Raw genomic sequence first — 17,033 nt, 5'->3', positions numbered from 1 at the left:
TGAGTGACAGAAGATATTGTAAAAGCAGGTGCTTAGAGTAGATAAATCACCTGATGTCTTGCATCCCTGGTTGCTGAGGGAAGTGTGAGTGCTGATAGTGGAAGGGCTTGCCATGATCTTTCAGTCTTCTCTTGATATGATGGAGAAGCCAGAGGGTTGACAAATGTGACATCTTTATTCAAGAACAGGCATAAGGATATTCCTCGTAACTACAGACCAATTAGTTTAACATGTGTGATGTGTGAGGTTTTAGAAAAAATAATGGGGGAATAAAAATCAATAAGCATTTGAAGAAGTTTTAATTACTTGCGGTTAGTCAGCACAGAATTAGATAAGAAAAAAACCTATTGCCATTAGCAGATGGTACAAGGAATAATTTACACAGACTGAAAGTCTTGTCCAAGAGGTGCAGAGAGAGTATGAGGTAGAATATGTCATGCAGCGACAGGTAATGACCAGAAGTTCACTGCCACAAAGGTGATGGATGATCGATGATTTCATTAAGAAATTGGATGTGCACTTGAAGTAAGTAAACTTCAAGAGCTACAGGGGTTGCATGGGAGAGTGAGATTCACAATGAGGTTATCAGGGAACTGTAGCAACAGAAGGAGATGGCCAGATGTCTGTTTCTCCAGATGGCCTCACTATGAATGCTTGGTTGCACTCGAACGGAAACAGCTCTGCAGGGGCTCTCTTTATACAAGTTGAAGTTTTGCCAGATTGACATCTTTATGAAGTTATTGTTAATTTATTGTTGCTTGGATGTGATTTTCCAATGTCTGTGTTTATTTGGACAGGAATAAGGGGTGTGAAGTGGGGTAAAGTTTCTGTTATTGTTAGAATGATTGATTGTGTCAGATTAACATTTTTATAAGGCTGTAAGAGCAGCAGTTTGTTTTTTAAACAAGATTTTTGAAAGGATTTTGTTTTCACCAGTATTTTGAAGAATTTTCATTATTAGTATGCGGTTCATAGGTTCTGTACATAGCACATATGGAATGAATGAAAATTGAGGTGCAGGAAGCATGAAAGCAGTACAGGTTAATGGAAAACATATGGAAAGGGCATGGGAAATGCAGTTTTTAAAATGTATTCTTTCATAGGATGTGGAAGTCGCTAATATGGCCAGAATTTGATGTCATTTGTCTTTCATTTGATGTGGAAGTCGGTAATATGGCCAGAATTTGATGAGGCATGTAATTCTGTGAATGAGGCAGTTAGAGTCAGCCACATTGCTGTGCAGCAGTCAATGTAGGACCTGATCAGACAATGGATGAGGCAGATTTCCTTCCCTAAAGGACATTAGTGAACCAGATTGGGTTTTTTGTGACAATCAGTGATTATTTCATAACTGCCACTGCTGAGATGGTAAAGTGCCGTGATCCATGTCTCCTACCAGAATGGTGTTGATACCATAAGAATAGTGGTATGTCTGAAATGCCCATTTCTACAAGGGTATAGCCTAGGATGGGATTGTTCAGTGTTGGCTCACTACTCACACTCTTATCCTGGCATCCTAAATATCAGGCACTCTGGGAATGGGGCTGTAACTCTGTAATTGGATGCTGCCTAGCTTTGTTGACTGCCACAATCTAATTTGAATGTATGTAGACCTGAAGATCTGGCCACAGAATCCAAAGCAGGAAGTGTAAGTTTAAAAAATTCTAAAATCATTTAGAGAAAACAACTTAAAGAGAGAAAAAGAAATGGATAAGTAAGTGCAAGAAAGATAAAAGCGACAGAAAAAAAGTTACATTCAGATTGTCCATATTTGAACAGACAAGTGGTAATTCCTTTAAGTGATTCGAGGATATATGGTGGGTAACTTTATGGTGGAACATGTTTGTACATATCAATTTTCTCATTAATACATAGGTGTAACAATGCTCAGGAGCAAGCCAACTCGGGTAGCAACTTCCTGCATTTTGGTTTAACGGCACATAATTGGATGCTCTAAATTGCTGCCTGATTTACTCATTCATAACAGTGCATGCTGGCGGATACACTATTACTTTCACCACAAAAATGTGGTCCAATATAAAAAGTCATTTCCAGTGTCGGAACATTTATATTTTCATAAGAAGCTTACGAGATGCAGGGAGCAATAGAACCATAAACTTTAGCAATGTGGTAATGGGACTCCCTAAGTAGGTAACAGGGATATCAAAAAGGAAGGCCACCCTCAAAGCCAGCCAAGAAAGCAGAAAAACAGGCGAGAATGACTTGGAGTTTCATTTTGTTGACCCTGTGAATTGTTGATCAATGCCTGATGAACTGCAATGGCCTATCCAGGGCTGGCAATGTGACAAACTCTGCAAGAAATTTCCCTTTGTCTGCTTCGCTTCTCTGCTCTGTCATTTTGGGTGTTTTCAGCACTTTTGTTTTTGGCTCAAGTGATTTAAAAGCTCAGTGTAGTTTCCTGGCAGCAGGCCTAGGTAGACCAGAACAGGGAATTACGGAAAACTTTGGTCAGAATATTTAACAAGAGCACTGGAGAATCTGAGTCATGATGCAGGGATGCATTGCAGGGAGGATAGATGAGGAAACTATAGCTGTGATAGGCAGATTCTTCAGGATTTTAGAAGCGCATTACAGATCTGGAACCTAGACTATTGCGGCACTATTTAGGAACATAGGAATAGGAGGAGGCCATTCAGTCCATTGAGCCTGCCCTGCCATTTTCTATAATCATGGTAAATGAACATTTCAATGTCTTCCCCCATGACCCTGAATGCTGTTGGAAATCAATCAATTTCTACTTCCACAGCTCTTTGTGCTAGCAAATTCCAAAGTTTCACAACATTTTTCTCCTCATCTTGAACCTAAGTTGGGCATCACCCTTATTTTTAAAACGTGCCCATTGATTCTAGATTCTCAAAACAGGAGGAACATCTTACTTGCATCTACTCTTTCTATCCCTTTAAGTATTTTGTAAGTTTCAATGAGATAACCTGACTATGATCAAGAGGAATTTTATCTCAGGCATATTTCTGAGAAAACATGAACATACAACATCAGAAATACTCCAGAGAATAAAGCATTTTTAGTCGCTAAAATGTTACAAACTTTTATGATTGGATCCAATTTCACATTCATTAAAATGCAACCCATTGAAAACGGTTGTTTCACATTCCGTGTTGATTAGACAAACTCATAAATTCCATGTTTTGAATCACATCAAATCAGTTTAAGTATTAATTCCTTCTGAGCTCTGTGTGCAGTTCTCCTCACCATCATCTGCCTGTCCCCCTACTTCCATATCTTCTACCCTCTCACTTTAGTCCGATTCAAACCCAAACTCGTTAGAAGGGAACAACAAATAGGATCATAGTGGTGACGAAACTGATACCAACGATTGTACTTGCAAGCCTGAACAACAGAGGCTTTGTCAATTTAGCCAATTAAAGGAGCAGCATAGGGCCACTTCCCTGGACTGCTGGCAATCACACGGCAAAGTCAGCAGTTGCCTGCAGATGGCTTTCCTACAGTTTCCTGTAGGGGGGAGCGGAGAGTTGAGCAATACTGACAGCTCCATGGCCCAGGATTCTGTTGGCAAATGCCTCTCTTGTAGCCCTATTGTCACAGCTGATGGAATTATTCCCCTAAACACTGGTGCCCAGCAGACAGAGAAAACATATTCTTACTATTAATTGACAAAAGATGGGTAGACCACAGAATATGTACCTCCCATAGATCAAATCTGAGTAGAGTTGGGTAGGTGATGTGCACAGCACCCTGCCATGGCACCTGATTTAAGACCCCACTACCTCTTTCTTTGTTCCCAGTGGGGACAAAAGAGAGGATACTGATGAAACATTTCCAGCCCAACTGGGAGGAAACCTTGCCAAATCTTGTACCCATTTGATCTGGGTAAGACAGCTTCTTAATTCCTCAGACATATTACAGTAATTCAAGGGTTATGTCAGAAATACATTTCAAAAAGGATGCTGGAGAATCACTAACTGGTTGGATGTGCTCATCTAAGATAGGTAGAAGCCTGAAGACCCGAAGTGAATAGCTAAGCATTACGCTCAGGCAACAAAAGCTACCTTGTAAATGAAAAATACACACAGTTATTTATTTGTTTAAGATTTGTTTTTTGCAATTAATTTTTTTTGTTGACCATAAATATACGAAAAATATAACTGTCATTACTTAAACCTACATACTAGAAATTATCTTTAAATTTCATCTTATTTTACAATGCAATCAAAAATACCTTTCATTATATGTTGGAGTTACACTTGGATTGCCTTGCATGTTTTTAGGTGCTGTATAATACTTGTACTTCAAAAGGAATGACTTTGCTTTATTCCTCAATGTTCTTGGCGTGAAAGCCTGTCTTTCTTCTGTAAACCAATTGGAATGTTTTTCAAGGAGGTCTCCACTGTATGTTTTCTTCTGAGGATCTTGAAAAGGTCTCTTCATCAGATTCTTGTCCCTGAACTGGATTGACCCAAAATGTAATAATGAATAGTCAGCATGGAAGTTAGGTGCACAGGAACAGGTACAGGTCATAACCCCCTTGAGGCGAAAGTGAGTACTGCAGATGCTAGAGATTAGAGCCAAGAGTGTGATGCGGGAAAAGCACAGCAAGTTAGGCAGCAAATGCCTGAATGAAGAGCTGATGAAGGGCTTTTGCCCAAAACATCGATTTTCCTGCTCCTCGGATGCTGCCTGACCTGCTGTGCTTTAACAGCATCACAATCTTGACTCATAACACCCTTGAGCCTATTCTGCCATTCGATAAGCACCTGTCTGATTCATGGTTCAGCGGTATATTCTTACCTATGTTCCAAAATACTACCCATCTTAGTTTTAGAATTATCAATTGATCTTGAATCAATTGCGTTTTGCAAGAGAGATTTCTAAACATCCTCCAATTCTCATGGATAGTAATAAAATATGGACTGTTCATTTTGGAATTCCATCATCTGATTTTAATACCTGAATTGAAATTGTTTTAAAAGGGAAAGGCACTGATGGTTATAACAAATAGCTGAACTTATAGGTTAACTAAGTTCAATGAAACTAATATAGAATAAACAGCATCATCTGAACTGGAATGAACATATTATCACGAGACACTGAAACCGCACAAACTATTTTTGAGAGTTATGTGATATATATATGTTAATATGTTATAATTAATAATATACATGAAAAATATAAATATATTAAAGATAAAGAAATTACTTTTACAGTTTAGATTTTAAAGAACTGTTATAAGCGGTTGATTACTTCAGTAAAGAGCTTATGAAAGTGTATAGGTAAGACAGACCTTCCAGAACAATGACTTAATTCAGTGTGTGTCAGAGAGTAGACATTCCCTGGGCTACTAAAGCAGAATTGTTTTTATTGAATTGGTTCATAACAGGGAGTGTAAACATTGAAATCACTTAGCTTGTTTGTAGTTCAAAATAATTACAGGTTGATTTTAGCTTCGAAAATCCATTAGAAATTATTTGGAGAGTTTTGGAAGAGACCTGACTGGATTCAGAAGCAAGTATAGTCCTCCTCCTATATTGGAGTATAAGATAGATCAGGGACAGACCAGTTACCTCAGTAGTAAAATTCAATTTGTGGAACTTCCACACCAAGATTGTTTGGTTGGAAATCTGCAGTCTATTGGAGAAGGAGGAAGTCTAAGCTCTGAGTTTTGTGAGTATTCATGTAAGAAGTCTTAACAATTCACCAGAAAGAATTAAGAAGAATCAAATAAGGTGAGCCATTTAAGATTTGATGTGGAGGGGTAAATTTCTAAAGATTTGATATTCTAATGGATAGTATCAGGAAATGAATTGAAACATTGTTTTGCAACCTCCTCTGGATCCCCTCTGAGCTAACACATCCTAACGGCTGAGCTAATAGAGGTTTAGAAAATTATATAATGTTTTGATAAAGAAGGAAGAGAAAAAGCATTTCCATTTGAGGGAAAAAGTCAAATTCCAGGCCACCAGTGTAAAACTTGCACCAAGGAATCGAGTAGGAAATTCAGAAAGAAATATCTTGCCCAAAGAATTAGTGAGAATGTGGAACTCACTATTACACAGAATGATTGCAACCAACAGCCTAGATATATTTATGGAGATGCCAAATAATCCTGTATTAAACGAGTAGGGAGTAGAGATTAGTATTGATGAGAAAGGATGGAAGAAGGCTTAAGTGGAACGTTGATTGGTTTGGCTGAATGATCTCTTTCTGTGCTGTATATTCTACATTATTCTATAATGAATTATAAATATTTATTACAAAGATCTTCCATGGCTACTAATTCTATATTCTACATGAGATGATGAAGCCCATGCAATAATGTCTTGAAAGTTTCTCTTACAGTAGTTTTAACTGAACACATTGGATTGATGCTTTCAAATGGAAATATATTTGCAAATATGCTTTCCTCACTGTCTTGAATTGTTCAGATGATGGGTTACATGTTTAATGTATCTTTTTTAGTTTACATGTTATTTATTCATAGAAGATAAATGGTTTGAAAAAAATACTAATTTAGACAAACAGATGAGAATAAGTCAAAAAAGGGTAATAAAATATTTGGAGTAAACTTGGCCAACAAGTTTTGTAATGTGAAGCATTATTTTAGTAATTGCTTCTGTACAATGCACAGTCAATGCACTTCTACCACAGCATTCTACTGATATTCATGGCCACTGTTTCATCTTGCCATCCAATAGTCTCTAGTCATATCATCTCAATCACAGACAAACACTTCTGAAATCTTACATTCCATATCTGCTACAAGGGAAAAATTAATCTTCTCTGGTTATGAACAACTTCACTTTTAAATACCCAGCCACCTAGACTTAGGCCCTCCATTTACTCAAACAAATCTTTAGCTGTGCCACTGGTAATCTGATCAACTCCATCTGCCACTTCTTCCTTCAATGCCCTTAAACCCTTTGGCCAAATACCCTCAGCATTGCTCATCATATTGTATGAGCTTTCTGGCAGCTTTGCAGCAGCCATCCTTCTTCCTGGTATGAATCTACAGGACAACGTGATGTAATATGCTACAGGAAAACCACTTGGTCATCTGACAAGAATAGTTTCTTGTCTCAAACAAAATGTGATTTATTGCAGATGTAGTTGATTGCACAGACTATGAAGAAGAACCAGGTGATACATCTCAAGCTTTTGAAATCCTAATCTGTCTCTCTACATCCCACTGCATCATCATATTCCAATATTCCTGTGGGATTGCCCAGTGAATCTATATGGATGGAAGTTAGAAATGAGAAGGGGATGATCACCTTAATGGGATTATATTGTAGGCTCCAGTAGTCAGTGGGAAACTGAGGAGCATATATGTAGAGAGATTTCAGTTATGTGTGAGAATAATAGGGTTGTAATAGTAGAAGACTTTAATTTTCCAAATGTAGACTGCAACTCCCAGAGTGATGGGGAGGAATTTGTTAAACGCGATCAAGAAAGTTTTCTGTATCAATATGGAAATGCACCTACTAGAGAAGTAGCAGAACTTGATCTTCTATTGGGAAATAAGGCAGGACAAGTGACTGAAATGTCAGGGCAGAGCACTTTGGAACCAACGATCATAATTCTATTAGTTTTAAAGTAGTTACCAAAAAGGATAGGCCTTGTATAAAAGTTAAAGTTCTAAATTGGACTGAAGTATGAGACAAGAACTTTCAGAAATTGGGATAGATTGTTTGCAGGTAAAAGGACAAATGGCAAATGGGAGGCTTTCAAAAGTGAGATAATGAGAGTTCAGAGGCGATATGCTGCTGTTAGAATGAAGAGTAAGGCTGGTAGGAGTAGAGAACAATAGATAAATAGATGTATTGAGGCACTGGTTAAGAATAAAAAGGAGGCATTTGTCAAGTATACAACAGGGATCAAGTGAATCTCTTGAAGAGTATAAGGGGAGTAGAGACATTCTTAAGAGGGAAATCAGGATAGCAAAGTGGAAATCGGAGATAGCCTTGGCAGATAAAGTTAAAGATAATCCAAAGAGAATGTATAAGTATATTAAGGACAAAAGAGCAACTAGGGAGAGAATAAGGCCCCTTAAAGATCAACAAGGTCATCTGTGTGGAGCCAGAGGAGATGACAGAAATACTAAATAAATGTTTTGCCTCAGTATTTACTGTGGAGCAAGACATGGAAACTAAGGAACTCTGTGAAATAAATATCGATGTCTTGAAAATAATCTATATTCCAGAAGAGGAGGTGCTGGAAGTCTTAAAAAGTGTAAAGGGAGATAAATCTCCAGGATCTGATGAAATGTATCCTTGGACATTGTGGAAATTAGGGAAGAAATTGCAGGGCCCCTCGCAGAGGTATTTGTATCATCTATAGTCACGGGTGAGATGCCAGAAGTCAGGAGGGTAGCTAACATTGTGCCTTTATTTAAGAAAGGCTAGAATGAGAAGCCTGAGAACTATAAATGAGTAAGATTGGAACAGCTAGTTACTCTATCAGGTCAATTAATTTATCAATAGTTAAGTCATTGTAAATTCCATTGTCTTTTGTTTGTGTTTCCACTGCACTGTTTAAATAAATTCTGTTTTGCTTAAAGCCGAGTGCTTTGACCAGCTGCATCACACCTGGACTATCCACTTCACATCTGTCTTTAAAATAAGAAAACGTTTGGGTCGAGGCCACCTTCTTAAATATTTTAAGGGGGTCTGGCCTGGTCCATAACAGGATGATGTTTTATTTAAAGGCTAGCTGATAGGGAATAAACAAGTAATCACTAAGAAGTTTGAGTGCCACATAGAATGTATATTACTTTTACATTTCACTGGCTGCTAAGAATTTGAAGAGGATCTTTGAAATGAATCAGGTGACTTTCCGGATCATTTTGTCAAAACATCAACAAAACTTTATCAATTTCTATTCCAGAAATACTCTCAGGATTCAATCCAAGAATAGTAAGCAGTTACCAGGAGAAAGGGAGTATCTACTCACCCAAACCATAACTGCCACCCTTGATTTGCAGGAGGGAGGGAGGAGGAAAGGAAATTAGGCAAATAGCACCAGCTGTTGGGAGGGATGAGAAGTACAGAAGGGTACGGTGGACTGCTTTCCTCCCCTGTGGGTACATAACATCACTCCTCCTCTGGACCTACTCCACCAGGACCTCCAGGATAGTGTCCAATAATCTGTGTGGCCTTCTCACATGATCCCTATCCTGCCCAGAGATGTGCTGCTTCACAGGAACCAGCATATACTTATAGTGGGAATGTGTTTGTGAAGCTCCCAGTACTGCTCCACAAAAATTGCATCTCATTAGTACTTGAGTATTAAATTGCAGATGCCTGATTTGAGATGCCAGGCAACTCAAAATAGCAATTCAGACTAAGCTTTGACAAAGGGTCAGTTAGACTCGAAATGTCAGCTCTTTTCTCTCCTTACAGATGCTGCCAGACCTGCTGAGATTTTCCAGCATTTTCTCTTTTGGTTTCAGATTCCAGCATCCGCAGTAATTTGCTTTAATTCAGACTAACGTTCCATACTAAAACCAAATATTCAAACAGGTATTCATTATAAAAATTTCACCATTTGCATCTGTGTTTACCCTTTCATGAACTGAGGCCCCTCACTCTTTTCGTCTTGGTGAGGTCCTAGGTTACTGATGAAGACCAAAGCCAACTTCCCTGTAACTGTATATCTTTGTGCCACCAGCCCTTCTATTGGGTCTGTTGATCCAGTGGGATAGAACATAGCAAGGGATGGTGATGGCATCTGGGACATTATGTAATACAACTTGGTAAGTATGGCTTTTTAGGCTGTTGCCTAACTAGTCGGTGAGATGTATCTTCAAGGAGAAAGTGAGGGCTGCAGATGCTGGAGATCAGAGCTGAAAATGTGTTGCTGGAAAAGCGCAGCAGGTCAGGCAGCATCCAATGCTGCCTGACCTGCTGCGCTTTTCCAGCAACACATTTTCAGCAGGTGAGATGTATCTCCCAATTTTGGCACAATTTCCTGTACGCTGATAAGGCAGGCATTGCAGCATTGATAGCTGGGTGCTGGGTTGTTTCTAGTGCCTAAGTTCCTTTTGACTTTGCTGTCATGGCTTAATTGTACTGAGTAACTATCAGGCTGTTGTGGCTATTTTTCCAATTATGCTCTGTCAGAGGGTCTTAGGATTTTAGTGTTAGATGGCTTTTTTCTTACAACAGTCAGTGATAGTTTCATGGCACCATCGCAGAAACTCGTTTTCAATTCCAGATGTTTTAAAATTAACCTTTAGATTCCATGAGATGCACTGGTACTGCAGCATTAGCCTTGATCTCTTGATTACTATTCCAGTGACATGAGCATTATGTCACCATCTCCCTATGTATTGTCGAAATCCGCACTCAATAAGGCTTATTAGTTACAAGATCAGTGAAGTCCAATGGATACTATATGCTTACCCACAAACAGTCCAAATGTGAAAAGTGAATCTTCTCTAATCTTGCACCTAAGACTCATTTGGCAGTATTTTAGTCATCAATAAAAGAAGGAGCTGTTTATTAAATAATATGTTAAATCAAGGCTCCATCTGTGTTGTCAGATGCATGTAAAAGATCCCTTGGTACTCGTTCAGAACAGAAAGGAGGTTACTCTGGCTGAGATGTATCCTGAATCAATTTACATGTTATAATATATAAATTGCACGAGTAATTGTAATGAGGCATATTGATAGAACAGCTCTGAGTTCCATGGTTTTACACTCATAAGGCATTTAGGATAACTTTCACCGAGAATTAAAAAGCACAGTTGGTGCCAGAATTAACTAACCCAGTTGGAGTCTGTATGTTGAAGAGTTTAGAAATTGAGTAGCAATCTCTGAAGCTGTGAATCATTTTTTTAGTGTTCTGATTTTGTCATTCTGCCTTCACTGATCTGGACTTGCTACTCATTGCTTCTGATAGAGTAGTGCCACTAGAAAATCCGTTGCCTGCTACGTCTACTTCACTCCATTGTCAGGAGCACAAATATTGTGCCTTATGGGCCTAGTTTTGTAAAGACAATGGATTCCAATTGATACTAACACCAATTTTCCCAAAGAGTATATGTGTAATAGAGACGTAATACATAAGTCACACCCAAAGAGATATGCAGAAGATGAGTTTGTTCACCAAAGAGACAATGGGATAGCACTTTTATTTATTACATGGTGACCTGCTGTAAATGGTCATGTGATCCTACAGCTTTCCTTGTGGCTGTGAAGGTGATGACTGCACTCAATGTTTATGGCCCAGTTCAGGCAGCCACAGAAATTTATGGAATAACAACTAAAATGCAGCCTGGATATGACTTAATTAAATGGCAATAAATGTGTCTTCAAATTTCCCACATTACAATAGTGACTACAATGCAAATGGTTGTAAAGTACTTTAGAACATACTGTGGTCATGAAAGGAGATACATATTTGCAAGTCTCACTTTCAGTAGTACAGAACTTGAATATTACCGATTACAGAATCACATCCAATAGTAAATGTTTTGTTTTGGCTTTTGAGAGCAATTGTGTAATGTTTGGTGAAAAGCCTGAATGTGTTTACAAAAACACTAAAACCATTTTAAGATAATGTGTAGAGACTCAGTTAGATTTCCTATAAGAGCCATACATTTATATTCAGGAACCTATACTCTGAAAGCAAAAGGAACATATAGAAGCCTTGCACCTTTTTTGAATTGCACAGTATTATGGGAAATATTTAGTTTGAGTGCTTTCTCCATGAAAATACCTTGGCTAAACAGAGTCAACCTGCCAACTAATCAACACCTTTTTCCTACAGTTTAAATTGTTATGACCATTTAACATTTGAGTTTCTTCCATTTGTGTAATATGAAAAGTTTTGGCAATATGTCATTCTTTTCAGCAATATTTACATTTTTCTTCTTTCTTTTAAAGAGAGCTGGGAAATTCACTTGGTGCTAAAGCAAGCTTAGAAAGTGTTATGCATTTGTTACTCCTGCTAAGTTCCAGTGTGGGCAAGATGGTATATACATTGTAAGTTCCTCTAGAAAATTTCCTCAAGAAACTTGACATGAAAGACTATCTGACCAAGGCTTACCATAGTTTCATGCCAGTAAAGCCAATGCTAAAGCCGTCCTGTTCACTTCTCACTGGCAATGTGCATATTGCACATGAGAAGATATAAAGATCACGTATTAAGTGAAATATGAAGGAATACAGTACATTCATTCTTCACTATCTTCATCAGAACGGAAATGTCAATTTTTTCCATACAACTTGAAAACAATACATTTCACACAATTCTTCAAAACTTAAGTCTTCTAAGTAAAATTAAAAATAAACTGTGAAGCTTTTGTGCAGAGCCTTTGAATTGTTTTTCATTGAATGTGTTATATATGTATAATGCTGCTGCCATTGTGATCATTTAACTGCTTTCAGGGAAATGTTGTACGATGAATCCTCATCACACTGTGTTGTGTGAGCTAACTCATAGATTTGCTCCCTCCATTGTCTTTCACGGTAGGATCTGAAGAGCCTATTTGTGTAGAGGAAAATCACTTAGTTGTCCAGTGAGAAGAGGCTCTTGACTTAAACAAATGTAGTTTATTGCATGCCAGTAAACAGTATACAAGTTACACCAATGTGGTGGGAATTATTACAGAGACAATGAAGAAGACCCAGGTCGTAGATCTTACTGCTTTGAGACCCTAAATGCCTCCTAACATGTCTGAGTGACTTCAAAAAAGTGGTGCTTAAGGCACTTCTCAGCATGAAGCTTTTCAGACCTTCACACTCCCATATGATAGGAATTGGAAATTAGACAGTAATTGGTGTTCCGACCTGAGACTGCATACCAATGCAGTTGACTGTCCTAACTATCCATTGCAATTGACTAGCGCATCTATCAGTTTAGGGCAATAAGTGATAATAAATACTGACCGTGCCAACAACACCCAAGTCCTGTGAATGAATTTAAAAAAAACAATTGAGTGTATTCAAGTCTGAGATTAATTGATTGATTTTGGACTCTAAAGAAAGCAATGGATATGGGGATAGGGTGTAAAAGTGCAATTATGGCAAAATAGTCATAATGTTATTGATCAATAATGCTGGCATGAGGGACCAGATGGCCTACTCGTGCTCCTAATTCTTACATACTTAGAATTGAAAGAACAATTCATCCAAATAAATTCTCTTTAATGTTACGAGAACAATCCTCTACAGTTGGTTCATGCAGCCAAGTAGCATTGCACTTTCTTCAAAACTGGAATCTAGGGCACTGATTTAAAGTTATTTCTTCTGCATAGTTTTTCATTTAAGATCTCAGATTACTCAATCAATAACTGTTCCTCTCAAAAAGCTGGATTTTGTTAAAATTGACTGAATTCACTTTTAACCTGTTTTTATGAAAGGTCGGCACTTAATTTATAAGTACACTTACACTGCCACTCATGGTGCTTTTTTATTTTCTTACAAAGTACTTCAGCAATTTAGCCATAACCTGATCCAATTACTTTGTAAGAAATGAATCACATCTCAGCAGTGGGCTGTACCCTTTGAAATTCTTCTGTCCAAATTATATCAAAGACAAGTGGCATGAGTTTCTATAGGACCTTTCCAGCTGTCATTCAGTGGGGATTACTATGAGGAAGAGGTGAAAACAGGTCCTAAATGAGTATTGTGTTAATAATACATATCTGTTTGGAAGTTTAGTTTAGCATGGTCCCAATTACATATTACCATAATTTAAACTTGTCAAGAGATGCTAAAACATCTGCAGGTTTAACACATAAGGATCTCTGTGAAACAGTAAATGGGGGTTTAGTCACCCATCTCTGTCAAGAATGTGCAGTATCGTGGATGTCACACATTTCAAGATGCCTAGGGACTAAGGCTGGAGATCCGGCTGGCTGTTGCCCAGAGGAGGAAGGATGTTTAAGGGTTAAGGAGATCAACTTTCCTCCTGCGCCCCCACTCTCTTCCATTGGGTCTGCCAAACGTGGGTCTGCTGGGCTGCACCCATTACTCATGTAGACTAAGTAAGATATACACAATCAAATATCCTCCTAGTGACTGCCATAAGATGTCAAATAAGGTACTGGACCACAGCACTTATCCTCCTTAGGGAAAGGGCTCAGAAATGTTCATGAATAAAATGCTGATAGTGTTGAAAAAGTCTAGATAAAGTGACTCCAAGTGTCTCCTGATTTCTTTCAAACATACTGAAGTAAACAAGTAATAAAAGATAAGCATGATATGTTTAAGTAGTGCTCAAAGCCTCTGCAACAACTTGCTAACTTCGAAGCAGCTAACTATTGTTAGGAGAGAACAGTACATGAAGCATTATCCACGAATATCATACATTCTCCTTAACACTGACAGGCACACTAATTGCTAATCATCCCTTTAACAAACATCTGCTTTATTGTTCCCAGGATTGGTGTCAAGTCCTTTACTGACAAGGTACCTTTGCACTAAAGATCAGTTCCCACATCCTCTCATTTGGCAGTAAGTTCCGTACTCTGGTTTAAAGGTCAAATCACTTTGAAAGTTACTGAGAAAAGAGTGTAAGTTAAGTGATATAGTGTCTGTGGGTGGGGTGAAGGGTAGGATGATCATGTGAGTGAGCTAATAGGTTAGCAGTTGAGTGAAGGAGATATACCAGTTGAGAGGGAAGAGGGAGTACAGATCCAGGCCAACAAGTGTAAAGAATCAGCTGCTTGATGGATACTTGGGGTGATGGAGTTTGGGTGCCAGGTAACTGGGTGAAGGAGTCAGGGCACTGGGTTGAATCAAGGCTCCTGGGGTGAATCTGATCTTTTGGAAGATAGGTGGAAGGAGCGGGGGGAGAATCTATTCAGGTCAGATTGGCGGTGGGGTGTTGAGGGGATCGTGAAGAGATTGGGTTCATGGTGAGCTGGGTTAGTGGGTTTCAGGTTGAAGTAGGTAGGAAGGTTATCGGAGGCAATTGGAGTCCCAAGGATTTAGGTTGGGGATATCAGATTTAAGTGGTGGGTTGTCAGGTCCTTTGGGGTTTGGGGGTTATGTTTGAATTCAAGTGGGAGTGGGGAGTATGTTTGTGGGAGCCGTGGTTGAGTCGATGGTGAGTCCTTCCTTGTGGGTGAAATTTAATGCCCTTCTCTGAGCGACTTTAGGTGTGAAGCTAGTGTTTTTTCAACTCTTCCTTGGAGTGAGAAAGTCCAAAGATAGTATTCCAGTACCAATGCCAACTAAGGCCTTTGTGATTCTACTGTCATTGCTCTTTAATGGGGTTGTGCAGTGAGCACAAAAGAAAATTAGATTAGATTACTTACAGTGTGGAAACAGGCCCTTCGGCCCAACAAATCCACACCGACCCGCCGAAGCGCAACCCACCCAGACCCATTCCCTTACATTTACTCCTTCACCTAACACTACGGGCAATTTAGCATGGCCAATTCACCTAACCTGCACATTTTTGGACTGTGGGAGGAAACTGGAGCACCCGGAGGAAACCCATGCAGACACAGGGAGAATGTGCAAACTCCACACAGACAGTCGCCTGTGGCGGGAATCTCTATCAGGTTTGATTGTGTCTCTCAGGTATGGGGACAGGGTTTAGCACTCAGTGCTTTACTGTGCAACCTGGCATGAGAAGGAGTTCAGGGATGGATGTTGCTATTGAAAGCCAATCTGTAGATGCCTGTCACAGACTACATAAGTGCCAGAATAGCAATTAGTATGAAGGGTCTTCACTAAGAGAGGCAATGCAGGGTATTCACTGGATCTCCCGCCAGCTGGCGAGACTCCCAAAGCCTGGATTAACTTCCTCCTTTTATTGGTGGTATTGCTATTTAGCATGTGCTAAACTCATAAAAGATGTCGGTCTCACCTTTCCTTCTTTTGAGGTAAGGAGAATGAATGAAATAATATTCAACCAAAGCTCCTGAGAGATCTGTTAGTTCTAAAATGAAAGTTAATTGAAGTTCTCAATGCTAGTTCTCGGTTGACATGAATTATAGTGTAGGCTACTCATGGAAACAAACTGTGTCAAATTCCTGGGAACTACTGACATTTCTCTGACATAGAGTAGTGCAGATTAGGCAGCATCCGAAGAGCAGGAAAATCAATATTTCAGGCAAAAGCCCTTCATCAGGAATGAGGCAGTAAGCCTCGGGAGGTTGTGGGGGGGGGGGGGGGGGGGGGGGGGTGATGGGCCTGGGGGGAATGTAGCTGAGAGTGCAATAGGTGGATGGAGGTAGTGGTAAAGGTAATAGGTCGGAGGGAAGGGTGGAGTGGTAGGTGGGAAGGAAGATTGATAGGTGGGACAGGTCATGAGGATGGTGCTGAGCTGGAAGGATGGAACTGGGGTAAGGTGGGGGGAGGGGAAATCAGGAAACCCGTGAAGTCCACATTGATGCCATGGGTTTGAAGGGTTCCGAGACATCCTTCCTTCAGGCATCGCATGGTGAGGGAGTGGCGAAGGAGGAGGACCAGGACCTGCATGTCTTCGGCAGAGTGGGAAGGAGAGTTGAAGTGTTTGGCCGCGAGGCAGTGGGGTTGATTGGTGCGGGTGTCCTGGAGATGTTCTCTGAAGCACTCTGTGAGTAGGCTTCCAGTCTCCCCAATGTACAGGAGACCGCATCCAGAGCAATGGATACAGTAAATGATATGTGTGGAAATGCAGGTGAAGCTTTGATCGATGTGGACATGCACTCATAGAGCGCTTCAGAGAACATCACCCACAGCTCCATCGCCACTCCCTTACCACCTGACGCCCACCAATGTAGACTTCACCAGTTTCCTCATTTCTGTTCCCCCCACCTTACTCCATTTCCAACCTTCCAGCTCAGCACCTTCCTCATGACCTGCTCCACCTGTCAATCTTCCTTCCCACCTATCTGCTCCAATTTCCTCTCCGATCTATTACCTTTACCCCACCTCCATCCACCTATTGCACTCTCAGCTACCTTCCCCCCAGGGCCTACCGCTCTCCCATTTATCTCACTCCCCCCCACTCTGAAGCTCCCAGCCTCATGCCTCACGAAGGGCTTTTGCTGGAAATATCGATTTGCCTGCTCTTCAGATGCTGCCTGACCTACTG

General features: G+C 39.8%; 1 protein-coding gene across 5 annotated transcripts in view; it reads right to left on the bottom strand.

Moving 5' to 3' along the window:
* The window catches only part of LOC122552827 (spermatogenesis-associated protein 7 homolog), a 210,257-nt gene that overhangs the window by 104,728 nt on the left and 88,496 nt on the right, over positions 1-17,033 (bottom strand). For all 5 annotated transcript variants that reach the window (XM_087990967.1, XM_043695811.2, XM_043695810.2 and 2 more), the window contains one exon: positions 4,220-4,446. In XM_087990967.1, the coding sequence (XP_087847093.1) occupies positions 4,220-4,446 (227 nt within the window). The remainder of the gene's footprint in view (positions 1-4,219; positions 4,447-17,033) is intronic.

This window comes from Chiloscyllium plagiosum, unplaced genomic scaffold (assembly GCF_037043375.1).
Source record: "Chiloscyllium plagiosum isolate Xiang-an unplaced genomic scaffold, Cpla_swu_hap1 HiC_scaffold_10, whole genome shotgun sequence".
In the NCBI taxonomy this organism is placed as follows: Eukaryota; Metazoa; Chordata; class Chondrichthyes; order Orectolobiformes; family Hemiscylliidae; genus Chiloscyllium; species Chiloscyllium plagiosum.
This window is presented reverse-complemented; position numbering and strand designations above follow the sequence as displayed.